At 41.1% G+C, this 13415-nt stretch overlaps 1 protein-coding gene across 5 annotated transcripts in view; it reads right to left on the bottom strand.

Annotated features, from left to right (window-relative positions):
- LOC110838604 (aminopeptidase N) overlaps positions 1-13415 on the bottom strand; it is a 59039-nt gene that overhangs the window by 30941 nt on the left and 14683 nt on the right. For 2 of the 5 annotated variants that reach the window (XR_015536191.1, XM_087352928.1), the window contains exons 1-5: positions 11569-11809; positions 8671-8882; positions 5493-5817; positions 3679-3994; positions 122-280 (exon numbers count right to left, since the gene is read on the bottom strand). Coding sequence is in view for 4 of the 5 variants with exons in the window: in XM_087352928.1 (XP_087209054.1) it covers positions 122-280; positions 3679-3994; positions 5493-5817; positions 8671-8868 (998 nt within the window). In the remaining variant the exon portion in view is untranslated. Of the gene's footprint in view, positions 1-121; positions 281-3678; positions 3995-5492; positions 5818-8670; positions 8883-11568; positions 11810-13415 lie in introns of those variants that run through there. The other 3 variants (XM_087352929.1, XM_087352930.1, XM_087352931.1) reach the window with 2 other exon arrangements.

Raw genomic sequence — 13415 nt, 5'->3', positions numbered from 1 at the left:
AGGTGTGTTTGTGCACACGCAGAGAACACATGTGCTCCAAACCGAAGCACAATCTGCTCTATTGAAACGTCGGAGGACGTGTCTGCAGAGGGAAATAACCACTGGGGGCCACGTGACTCACATGGGCTCGGTGACTCTGACGGGCATGTTGGACAGGGTGATCATGTCGTCTCGACGACGGGCGATGCTGATCTCGAATCTGGCCTTCATGGCGGGCTCGTCGAAGCAAGGAAAAGCTTCCCTGGCGTGCGTGGGTTCGAACTGCGTCGGAGCCATCCATCTGCAACGATAAGAGGGATTTGCTCGTAAGAGCTGAGCTCACGAGCTATTACCTCGTATTTTTGAACTGCGAATTTACATTTCCTGAAGGTAAGATTAACAACGCAGGGTTTATAGGATTATAAATCGTGATTATATCAGAATATATTACGAGGCGCGTCCTCAAAGTAAGTTTCCCACTCGTCCCACAGCTAGCAAACCTTATATTGCGCGAAGCGACTGTGCGTACGTGATAGAGCAATGACGTAGCATGGCGCATGCACTAACGGCACTTCCCGCGTTCTCACAGTAGCATCGTTGCAGCTGTTGAAGATGGAGGTTCTTATTCCAGCTCCCGCCGACTGTGAAGTGCGGTCAGTGATAACGCTAGGCCGCACACGGCTCGACGGACAGCAAGTCTCCTGCAGGAGTTCGGCTGGGAGGTGTTTAATCATTCACCCTACAGCCCGGACCTCGCTCCCAGTAATTTCCGTCTTTTCCTACACCTCAAGAAATTCCTGTCCGGTCAGCGTCAGCGTTTTGAGAATGACAGAGAGGTGGAGATGGTTGTCACACAGTGGTTCCAATCCCAGGCGGCAGACTTCTACGACACAGGTATTCAAAAGTTGGTCCCACGGTATGACCAATGTCTCAATTCCGGTGGCGAATATGTTGAAAAATAGCTGGACACTTGCTGTATCTGTTGCAATAAATATTTCCATGAAATTGTGTTTTGTTTCTGTAAACGGCCCCAGGGAAACTTACTTTGAGGACGCGCCTCGTAACTCTGGTTTCTGCTCAATTTTATGTATGACTAATTTTGAATGAATTTTCATTAATTTTTATTCTCCGGTAGTAATCAGTCTGCCGCTTAACCTCGACATATGACTTAGAGCTCAGAGCGCGCATTACAAATCTCGTCCGCGGCCTCCGAATTGTCCATTAATTAATCATTAGCCTTTACAGTTCACTACATTTCACACATTCTGGTACAAACATCGAAGCTTTTCTTTGCTAAACTCCGTCAACGGTGACCTGAGTCCCCTTTCTTTGCTCGCACAATGCCCGTTCTGTATTCAGATGCGTTGCCACACGTTTGAGGCGTGATTCCTTCCACAGAATGTACGATGCTGTTTCTCAAATCCTGCAAACAAGTGACTCGTTTGCGGTCCACCTGGTCCTTTGTGTACCCCCCGAAGGAAGAAATCCATGGGCGTTAAATCGGGAGATCTTGCAGATCATACAAAGGGCCCACCTTCTCCAATCCATCTTGGAGGAAACGTATGGGGAAGAAACTTTCAGAGTCACTGTTTCACGTGGTGAAAACTGTACTCTCCTAGCTCTGTTTGTTTTCTCAATAAAGACGTTTAAAATGAGTACACTCTTTCTCGAACACCCTGTATTTCTATTGAAAATTGCCTTCAATTAATGAACTTTGCTAATATGTTATATCGGCCGGTTACAATAACCGTCCGGTCACTGGGACCATGGGTTCGAATCCCACTCAAGCCATTGATGTTTGTCCGCGTCTTTCTCTATTGTGCTGTCCTTGCAACGGGCTGATCACTCATCCAAGGTATCCTACCAGGTGTCGAAAGAGATAAGAGTCCTTCACATGTGTGATAAGGCCAACGTCCTTCAAGGACTGTGGAGCCGAAGACAGAAGACGTATATTTTATAACAGACCACTGAACTGGAGAGAAAGTTTTAAAGGTTTCTCTCGATGGTATTGCAATGTGGATTGCTGACATTTAGGGATTTGTCCATCGTCCACAACGATTTTAGAAATGGATATGTCCTAAAGCTAATGATTAATTACGTCGTACCGGAAGGCCTTGACTGTTCAAACAATGGGTTATTATTAATGGTGAGAGATGATCTCACTAAGAATTTCTCCTCTGTGAAATGGGTTTTGGTTCGATAATTCTGGTTGAATCCATAAGCAATGGGATAATTTGGCTGAAGGTCTCCGAGACTTGTAGAAGGATGTAATTACTGCAGTGGAAAGCCTCTATGATTGGGGAGGGCAGACACTGCCCCTTTTGAATTATACCCCGACATTTTCCTTACAACTGAGGAAAATATAAAAAAAACTCAGTCTATGTAGCCGAGTGATGAGCCAATCATTTGAGAAATACCCTTCGCCGCTTTAGCGTAGCTGCTTATCTGCACATTCACCGTGAACTAGGCCACGACCACATCCCACCGCATTTTTACCTGAAATTTTAAATTATTTGGGGGGGGGCAGATGTTAGTTATTCTTTTGTCTTGTAATGTCGTCTGGATTTGTTGGCAGATACGAGGTGCGATCGGAAAGTTTCAAGACTGCGCCTATAAAAACCCGTACACTTATCTGAGGTATTAAATTCATCCATCACCCTCGAACGGTTACGAGAGAACAGAGACATATTCCTGTCTAATAGTCATTTATATAATTCTTTATTTTCTACAGGTTAAAAACTGATAATGACAGTCAGTAAAAAGATTTTGGCGAAGAGATGTCATTAAACTGGTGCAAATTTACAGACATTTGCTTCGTTCATTAATTAAAATGCGATTCTGAAGGTGGCTGTAATTCCGTCATTGGACGACATATAACCTGGGTCCTTGGCCATTTTTCAAATGGTCTCGACTGATTTGAAAGTTTCCTTTTATACGAGGCGCGTCCCAAAAGTAAGTTTCCCACTCGTCCCACAGCTAGCAAACCTTATATTGCGCGAAGCGACTGTGCGTGCGTGATAGAGCAATGACGTAGCATGGCGCATGCACTAACGGCACTTCCCGCGTTCTCACATTAGCATCGTTGCAGCTGTTGAAGATGGAGGTTCTTATTCCAGCTCCCGCCGACTGTGAAGTGCGGTCAGTGATAACGCTAGGCCGCACACGGCTCGACGGACAGCAAGTCTCCTGCAGGAGTTCAGCTGGGAGGTGTTTAATCATTCACCCTACAGCCCGGACCTCGCTCCCAGTGATTTCCATCTTTTCCTACACCTCAAGAAATTCCTGTCCGGTCAGCGTCAGCGTTTTGAGAATGACAGAGAGGCGGAGATGGTTGTCACACAGTGGTTCCAATCCCAGGCGGCAGACTTCTACGACACAGGTATTCAAAAGTTGGTCCCACGGTATGACCAATGTCTCAATTCCGGTGGCGAATATGTTGAAAAATAGCTGGACACTTGCTGTATCTGTTGCAATAAATATTTCCATGAAATTGTGTTTTGTTTCTGTAAACGGCCCCAGGGAAACTTACTTTGTAGACCAGCCTCGTATGTTGACAAGAACAGAGGTTCCTACCGAAACACTGCGTCATGAAATCATCAGACGAAGGAACATTTACAAAAAATACGCACCAGTCAGCAATAGACGTCAGCCACGGATCAATTGAAGTGTCAGGCGTCGATAAGGCGAAATGGTACATACATTTTGGTGTCATTCTCGTCCTTGTAGCTGCTCCGGTAGAACCCGTACAAAGATTCCTTCAGTAACCCCTTGAACGGAATGTCCAGGGTGTAGGTGAGCCCAGGCTCCAGAGATGGCTCCACGCTGATAACGTACATCTCTTTCCTGACTTCCGGGACGCATCCCGTCACACGGGGAGGCAAGCCCGGAGGTGCTGTCGAAGTCACTGTCCTCTGGCGACGTCGGTGATGATTCCTGGTGAGGCTTCGTTTCCGTCTCAGTCCACCAGGTGTCGTGGTAATCGGATTCGGTGTGGTGTTTGCAAGCGTCCTCACAGCTAAGAGTCAGTATTGACGTATGCTAATTACTAACGGTATGAAAGTGTGCCCTTCAAATATAAATCAGAATTAAGATTTCTGTCTTCTGGGTTGTTGCGCTGTGTAGTCTGGTCGATGTTAACCAACGTTTCGGAGGTCATACTGCCTCCGTCATCAGGGCGATGAATCAGAATTATCTGTTTGTTCAAAATTATACATTTCGTTGGGTTTATACCTTTTAACCATAGCCAACTGAGCGTCTAAAAATAACTACAAGTTACAGACTTGCAAAGTATCCATTAGAATCCTCTACAATGAAGATGAATTTCTCCAAATTTCTGCAAATGCTCGTGATGTATACATAGCCTTTAAATTGTATTAATATAGAACATTCCGTTTTATTTTGCATGGATAGAAATATATTATTTATGAAAATAGACCAGATATTATGTGTCACATAAAGGAATAATGATTAAGTATTAATCTGTATGAATGGCTGAAATCCACATTCATACCTATCCCCAAAAAAATCCAGTGCAAGAAATGTGAGGAATATAGACGTGAGCACAGGTCACGCAGAGTCACGCTATGTCACGCTTGAGCAAGCGTGATCAACATGCCACGTCTAGGCACGTCCACCTTATGTTACGTACGGTTCGGTTATTTTGGCTACATTGCAATATGTTAGAAAAGTAATGGTTAGGTTATGTTAGGTTAGGTTAGGTTAGGTTAGGTTAGGTTAGGTTTATGTAATTTGTTACGTTCGGTAAAGTTTTGAAAATTTCTGTGACGATTCGACACTTACGGCCACAATTCGTCACGTCGTTACAGTACGTCACGACTAGTCACGCTTTGTCACACTTTGTCACGTTTGGTCACGTACTGTAAATCTTCGTCACAATTCGACAGTTATGGTGATCCCTTGTCACAACTAGGGTTTGTTGGTTTTTAAAAATTGAGTTTAAAAATCGGTTTTTTTTATGAATTTTTAAAATTCGGAAATCGGTTTTGAAAATTTAAAAAAAACGCTTTTAGATACTAGAGTTAATATGGAAAAATTAATACATATATTTATTTTTACAGTCTATACACAAACCTGTTTTAAAATAATGTTGTTAAAATTATTTATAACATTTACAATATAAATTGTGGCGCTTTTCTATGTCGTATAATATTACATTTATCACAGCGCTTTTGATTTCGACGACATGTTTCGATGTTTTACCACATCATCATCATCAGGCTTATCAATTCATATATTTTTAAAAACTATTGTACAATTTGTGCATTGCGTTTATTGATTTTCAGTCTTCATCTGGAGTATGTATTTTTGATGTTCATTATCAGGTTGTATTGTGATGTGTCGGACGTCTGATATCCACAGACGATAAACTGCAAGTGCGTATGATATAAAAAATCGATCCATAACGCGTTACCAAAATATGTGTATAAAATTAACCTAAACCTGCATAAGAATCTTACATAAACCATAAAAACTGACGGAGCATAGGTAGTCACCTGTTTCAGAGGTGGCGCCACTGTTTCGCGGAGCTGCCACGGCGACCTTGACATCCTTTCCGATGTCCAGGTTCTTTGCGTGGATCGAAACTCTGTTCGTTGTCCTGTGACACTGGATTGTGATGGACACGTGTCCGTTGTACGTGAAGTTCTTTCCGTCTGGATCAGCGTCCTCCAGGTACGGCTCCAGTCTCAATCGATAGTGCGACGGTGTCACGTCTTTTGGAAGACGCAATTCGGCTGCCGAGATGGATGACTCCGCGCCATCTTTTGGTGTATTCGGTGTGGCCACGGATGCTTCTGTTACTGAGATCAACTCTGTACCCTGAACGAAGCCCAATAACCTTTATAACAAACTATGCTCTACACGGAGTATAAGTCTACGAGGGTGAGTCAGAAGTATTTTTACAAACTTTGCGTGCGTATTTCACGATAAAATAAGAAAAAAATGTTCCTATAAACAAATGCTTCTTTTTCAAAAAATTTTCTTTTATTTTTTACTATTATTTCGAAAATGAGACATATACGACCCCATGTTCATAGGAAAAAATTTTCGTATTTTATCGTGGAACACGCACGCAAAGTTTGTAAACATACTCTGACTCACCCTGTATAAGCGAATAAATACCGATAGTTAAACCAAGAATGAAATGCCGTCCAGCGCCAGATTTCAATGCCGGAAAGAAATAAAATGTAAATGACGTGGAACGTCAAACCATCCGGCAGAGATTGACTCTCATTGGTCCTCTCATGACTTAAAAAAACAACAGAAGACCAGGGCGCACTCTGACGAGAAGATATGAAGCTTAGGAAAATGTTTACGCAAAGTAAATTAAGTAAGGTACAGGATGGCACTGATCACTGTCCTGAGCCAGATTAGTCCGATTCTGGCAGTCACATTTCGTTAACTAAGCTATCTGCGAAACACTTCGGGCTAGAAATTGGCGATGGATGTCAATTTAGGTTCCAACGCTTACCAAAAACATCGAGACGCTCTTAACACTTCCTGAGTGTCAAGGATTACGTTCGTTATTCGTTTCACGCAATCATCTCAATAAAAATGGACCGTTATATAGTGAGGATATTTGACGGCTGTGCCGCGGGTACGGCACGGCCATTCACTAAGCGTGGTCACTCCGTCGGATGATACGCTTCCAACTCCAAGCGGCACATTCGCCAAATATTCTTACCGTATTTTTACTTTACTTATGTATAAATATTTTATACCCTCAAACCTTTCAGAGATAATCGATTTAATTTTCCTTTAAAACACTCGTCTTAAAATCTCCCAATGCCTAATTTCATTAAAATCCATTCACCAACAACGAGTTTTCCGAGATGAAACAGTGTAAATACGACCTCTGGTATATGCAGTCAGTTCATACACACTGTAGACATTATTTAACAACACTATTTCAGTTACAGAGGTTCTTTAGCATCAATTAAGGGAGATATATTATGATAGAACTGGTTAAGATTTCGGGAGGACCAATTCGGTACTTATTTTGAGGTAGTAGGTTGGCATTCCTGTACAAGCAACGCGTAAGACAATGAAAATAATAATAAGTAGGCCAGCCGATATTCGAACCCGGTTCTTCCCGAATATAAACCTACATCGTTAAAGCAGTATCACACTCCTGAGTCATCACATTATATTATATTGTATTATATTATATTATATTATATTATATTATATTATATTATATTATATTGTATTATATTATATTGTATTATATTATATTGTATTGTATTATATTGTATTGTGTAACCCTGTTTATGATGTTAAATCCATTTTAATGACAATACTCCGTAGAGTTTACACGGCCACTAACTAATTTAATAATTACGACATAAACAACGGATCTGATGCAGAATTTCAAATTATGTTCGATCGTATAATTTAAATGTTCTGTAGGATAAGATCTTTAGACTCTCCGGGGATGGAGTTTACGTTAATTTCAATGCATTTTGACATTTAAACAACTGTAGTGTTAATAAAATAAAATCTGTCAGCCAAGTAAATTTAAGTTTAAATTATGAGCATGGTTTGAATTTAAATACCTGACAAAGAACCAGCACAAACCCAAGGTTCGATGCCTTCATTTGACACGATCTGAATTACTTCTCATTACCCTGATCCTCACAACCGGTATTACTGGTATTCATCTCGGGGTTAATCACATATTTCGTACTTGGTCTTCCAGGAAAAAGATTTCAGAGGTCTTTACCATCAGTTTTTCGTGTTCGTAAGACTAATACGAGGTGCGATCGGAAAGTTTCAAGACTGTGTCAATAGCGGGCGAACCGGATGTAGTACGAGCTTCTGCCGCTAGGGGGTGCGGCCTACATTCATAGTGAATCAGTGTGCCAGCCGGCATCATCGAATTAGCATTTGTTTCTTAGTTACGGGCGTTTTGGTAGTGCATTACACCGACCCTCCTGCGATTTCGGAATGGCGTGTGCATCAAAGTTTGCCAAAGACTCGCCAAAACGGCTACAAAAACCTATGAAATGCTAAAACAAGCATTTGGGGAGTCCGCAATGGGTCGTGCACAAACTTTTGTGTGGCATTCACGTTTTAAAAATGGCCGAACCTCTGTCGATGATGACGAGCGTTCTGGACGACCATCTTCGAGCACAACGCCCGAAAATGTTACGAAGATCGACGTCGTACCATCAACGACTTGTGCGACATTGTTGGGATAGGCTATGGGACCTGTCAGCTGATTCTAAAGGAAGAACTCCACATGCGACGCCAAGGCTCCTGTCTGAGGACCAGAAGCAGAATCGACTTGACTTCTCGTTTGTCAGGAGCTCAAAGATCTTGCAAGAACCGACCCCAACTTCCTTTCTAAGCTCCGTGTGACTTCTTCCTCTTCCCAAAGATGAAAATTCAGCTAAAGGGAAGGAGATTTGAGACGATAGAAGAGATTCAGGCAGAATCGCAGATGGTGCTTGACAGGCTGACAAAGAAAGATTTCCAGGGATGCTTCCAGGCTTGGCAGCGGCGCTGGGATCGTTGTGTTCACTTCCAGGGGAACTACTTCGAGGGTGATGGATGAATTTAATACCTGAGATAAGTGTACGGGTTTTTATAGGCGCAGTCTTGAAACTTTCCGATCGCACCTCGTATGCTTCCTCTCTTCATGAGGTTCTACAGCCAACGCGAAAGCTTTACCGTTCTTAATCCTCTGCACGTGTCCAGATAGTGAACCAAAACGCCAACAAGAACCATAGAGGCAATGGCGAGAAGACCTAGGAGGAGCGCCCTCCGAGTGGAGACGAACCAGCCCCCGGTGCGGTCATATTTGATGTCGGAGGTCGATCCTAGGGCGTCCACAGCGAGGAACTCGGCCCGACTGCCCGAGGTAGTCATTCTCTTGTGTCCCCCTGCAAAACGATAACACTCCTTCGATGAAGCGATTGCCATCGGCTTAGAAAACAGTTGCAGGAGGAGAGAATTTGAAATAAAATAAAAATCATAAATCAACAGGGAAAAAGAACCACAGGTAGTGCAGGAAAGAGATGGACCAAATGTACAGAAGATAACACACATTGGTTCATGAGCCAAAAGTAGTGGATAATGTCAACAGCTGAAGTTTAATCATTATTCAAGGTGTAAATCCTCCAAAATTACCCAGAATGCCCATCACTACGCTGCGCAAATTCAAAGATGATTACTTCAATTATAACTCCAAAGACAATTCACAGACAATTACAAATACTCGCCACATTGATGTGACGTAAAACGAACTTGAAATGTTTCATTTAAGTAAATTGAATTAAAACGTTGATGTGGAAAAAGAAATTATAACAAGCCGGAAGTAACATTAGCAAAGGAAAGGAAATTATTTTAAACCTAACCTAACCTACAACAAATCTTCCAAGAGAATTTAACAAAATGTTTTCTCGCGAGAGAATAAATACAGAAAACTGCTGTATATAATAGAAATAAATATACTGCAGACATCCGCTGTCATCAACCAGAACAGTTAAATTCCGTAGCAGCGTCTAAGCAAATTGTAGCATCACGTGATGCAAGGACCACGAGGTATTGTCTTCAGTGATGACGTCATTACGTAGGAAGCCACCTCTGATTCATATTACATGAAATAGTTCGTGTGGTAACCCTAATAGTTCTTACGGGTACTGACAGATGGCTGCACTGTCTCTTTTTGGCCGTTTGATGCTAAGTGTAAAGAAAATGAACTACAGAGCAGAACCTTTGCTCCCGAGTGCTTAGATCTCCTGTCTTTTAAGCACGTGAATTCGGGATAGGATTTTGGCTCCGACGTCGACCATGAATTGTATGAAATGTTTTACTATTTTAGAGGAACAGATGGAATCTTAGCTTAGCCAGAGAATATATATTTTTTATATATTTTTTAAATCTTGTCCGTCTAATCACAATAAATTCTTATTAAATATTAAAATATTAAAATAATTTACATTTAAAATATTTAAAATATATCAAATGATGTTCTTTATCTAAATATTCGATTTACATTAGACCATCTATATTTAAAATATATCAAATGATATTCTTTATCGAAATATTCGATTTACATTAGATGTAATGTAAATCGAATATTTCGATAAAGAATATCATTTGATATATTTTAAATATTTTAAATGTTAATTATTGTAATATTTTAATATTTAATAAGAATTTATTGTGATTAGACGGACAAGATTTAAAATATATATTCATTATATCACAATATGACGCAACTTTAACATCTCATGATTAGCCAGAGAAGTTTAACGCTACTCCCAAAAATTCTTCACGAAGACAGATAATTTCTATGATCGCAGGAGTTTACCCACAGTAACAAATTATACTCACTTTTTTGATAACGTTTATAAGCAGGAATAAATATTTTGTTCGGATTCAAATGGCTTAGAAATCTGTAGTAAATAGTGCAGATATTAACATGAGTCCCTGAATTTGACGGGGTCTTGCGAACACATTAATGAGGATTTGAATTCCATAAAAGACTAGGGATTTCGTGGTTACCACAGAATGTTCGCTCCTTAGGAAGGATTCCATTTCGTAGAGTTACTTAATACACAATTCCTGCTGCTGTGGTTAAGATAGTCTATCAGAAAAAAATATCTTAATGGACTAAACCATTATATACGTCAGCACTGGCAATTAGTGAGTCAGCTAATCTGGTGGAGGTGTTTGAAAATGAGCACCGTTGGCCTCGTGGCACAGTTCGACCCTTGGAAGCCGAAGATCGTCTGAATATTATTTATGAATTCAGTCCGTACCGCGAAGAAAACACTACACCTCACCATTACGAAAATCAGCTGGTTAACCCTTGGAAGCCGAAGATCGTCTGAATATTATTTATGAATTCAGTCCGTACCGCGAAGAAAACACTACACCTCACCATTACGAAAATCAGCTGGAGCTTTATAACTTGCAATCTGAGACGGGGCTTAGACCAAGCACCACACAAATTATAACGGCTAGATTCTCAGTTGTTTTCCTGTATAAATCATAAACAAGATGGCTGACACCCCATTTTCTCAAACGAATATAATGTAGCACTTCAAATTGGTCCGGTCGTAGCCTATTTTAAAAGTTTCTAAGCTCGTGTTTCTTAACCGATTAATCTAGAAATAAATACCTATCATAAAAAAACTGATTATTATGCGGGCGATTAATTTTAACAGCGTTAATCATATTATTGACTGTCGTGAAAGCAGTTAACCACAGGATGTATTAATTTTCACATACGTTATTTATTTTATTGGTATTTTTAATGATATATTTACACCCATCAGTACGTTATTTTAAATTTTCTAACAAAATACTAATAGAATATGATCATTTTTAAAAAAATATATCCGTATCATTACACGAAAGCTCGTTATATAGCTTTAAATGGCTTCCTAGATTCTCCTTGTGACGCTTACGACTAGAAACAAGACTTCGATGCCTTACGTAGAGTTTAAACATCGTGTTTTCACTGGCTGGAACTTTATTAATGGCCACACTCGTCACTTTAAACTACAATTGGTTCCAAAGTAACTCAGTCTTGCTTAAAAAATTCGGTAGATAACCCACCTGGTTAATAATTTCCAAAGAATGAAGTAATCTGTCCACAATAATTCACCAGAGAGTCGTCCCTCAAAAATACGACACCAACATATCTCCTGTAGTAGCAAAGCTCGTTTTAAAGAAATGTCCACCTTTAAAGTCTTCAGCCTCTCGTAACAAACTCCTCTTACCTATGACAACACAGACACTGCAGTCGAGATTACGTGCGAACTACTGCTGAGTACGGAGTGCGATGTCTCTCACAACAGCTGACCACTGTCTACGAGCTCTCGAACCTGACACGCAAGCGACCTTAATCGATTTTGTTATTAATGAGAATCGATACAATGTTAACGAACAACTCTTTTGTTTTGTTTTTTCCCACGGGAATCTGGAGACCGGAGAAAATGTCGGCTGATTATGAAATTTATCTTATTATAGCTACAGTTGTTGAAACGTTAGCTTTCGCTAATTTTGCAAAACGTGTTCCTGGATATGGTGACCTCTGAGTTTAAACCTGCGAAACGGGATTGAAGGATAACACGTGATATGTAATCTTGTCGCTAAATATACTTTTAAAACTTGTATGCTTAAACAAAACTTACCAATGCTTTTTAACTTTGCGCTAGAATATGCCACCAGGAAAGTCCAAGGTAGGCAGGAGGGTTTGCAATTGAACGGGACACATCGACTATTGGCATTTGCTGATGGTGTTAATTTATCGGGGGACGATATAAATACAATAAAGAGGAACGCAGAAGTTTTACTAGAGGCTGGTAGACAAGTGGGGCTGGAAGTAAACTCAGAAAAACTAAGTACATGTTAGTATCTCGTCAGCAGAAGACAGGCGGGCAAAATTATCTTAGGGTGGCTAATAAATCCTTTGAAAGGGTTACAAAGGTCAAATATTTGGGAACAACAACTCATGAGGAAGTTAGGAGGAGATTAAATTCTGGAAAAACAATAATCTTGCCTGTTGTTTTGTATGGGTGCGAAACATGGTCTCTCACTCAGAGGGAGGAACACAGATTGCAGGTGTTTGAGAATCGGGTGTTGAGGAGGATATTTGGGCCTAGGAGAGAAGACGATGGGGCGTGGAGAAAACTGCGTAATGACGAGCTTAAAAATCTGTACTCCTCCCCCAGTATTGTCAGGGTGATTAAGTCGAGAAGAATGAGATGGGCTGGGCATGTAGCGCGCATGGATGGGACAAGAGGTTGGGAAGCCTGAGGGGAAGAGACCTCTGGGGAGACCTAGACGTAGATGGGAGGATAATCTCAGGCGGGATCTATGGGAGATAGGAGTTGAAGGAGACTGGATTTTGTTGGCCCAGGACAGGGTCCGGTGGAGGGCTTTGGTTAATTCGGTGATGAACCTTCGGGTTCCGTAAGCCATCTGGTTGGTTCAAATATCACTTCTCCATTGCTACCCACCCGTGATGTTTTCCTTTTAAAATACAGATTTCCTGTTTGCATCTCGTCCCGTCCACCTCATCTGCCCTGGGTTCACTGCCCGAAAGACAGAAGACCCTGAAGCGAATAACAGATGGCCGCCTGGATTTTAGGTAATTCGTGAATATAATTTACTACCGATTTGTTCTTGGTTGTCTCTACGACGATTTATCAACTACGTAAGTTATATGGTGTGGCGCGGTATCTGAAAGATGAATTGCAAAGTATGTGGAAAGTGACTGTCGTAACCTATTGAGACACTGCAAATAATACAAAGCAATTGATCTCCGGGCAGGTATCCGCCCCTGATGATCACTTTATGGCGACGTCCAGAGATCTACGGATTAAGATACGAGATTCTGGCCACTCGTTCCGCTTACATACCTCATTTGTTGTCTTGTGCGAAAAAATGTAAAAATTAGG

This window comes from Zootermopsis nevadensis, unplaced genomic scaffold (genome assembly GCF_977971745.1).
Source record: "Zootermopsis nevadensis isolate Lab colony 2312 unplaced genomic scaffold, Znev_1.0 Znev_ptg000021l, whole genome shotgun sequence".
Classification (NCBI taxonomy): Eukaryota; Metazoa; Arthropoda; class Insecta; order Blattodea; family Termopsidae; genus Zootermopsis; species Zootermopsis nevadensis.
The sequence above is the reverse complement of the archived record's forward strand: the minus strand, read 5'-3'. Positions and strand labels throughout refer to the sequence as shown.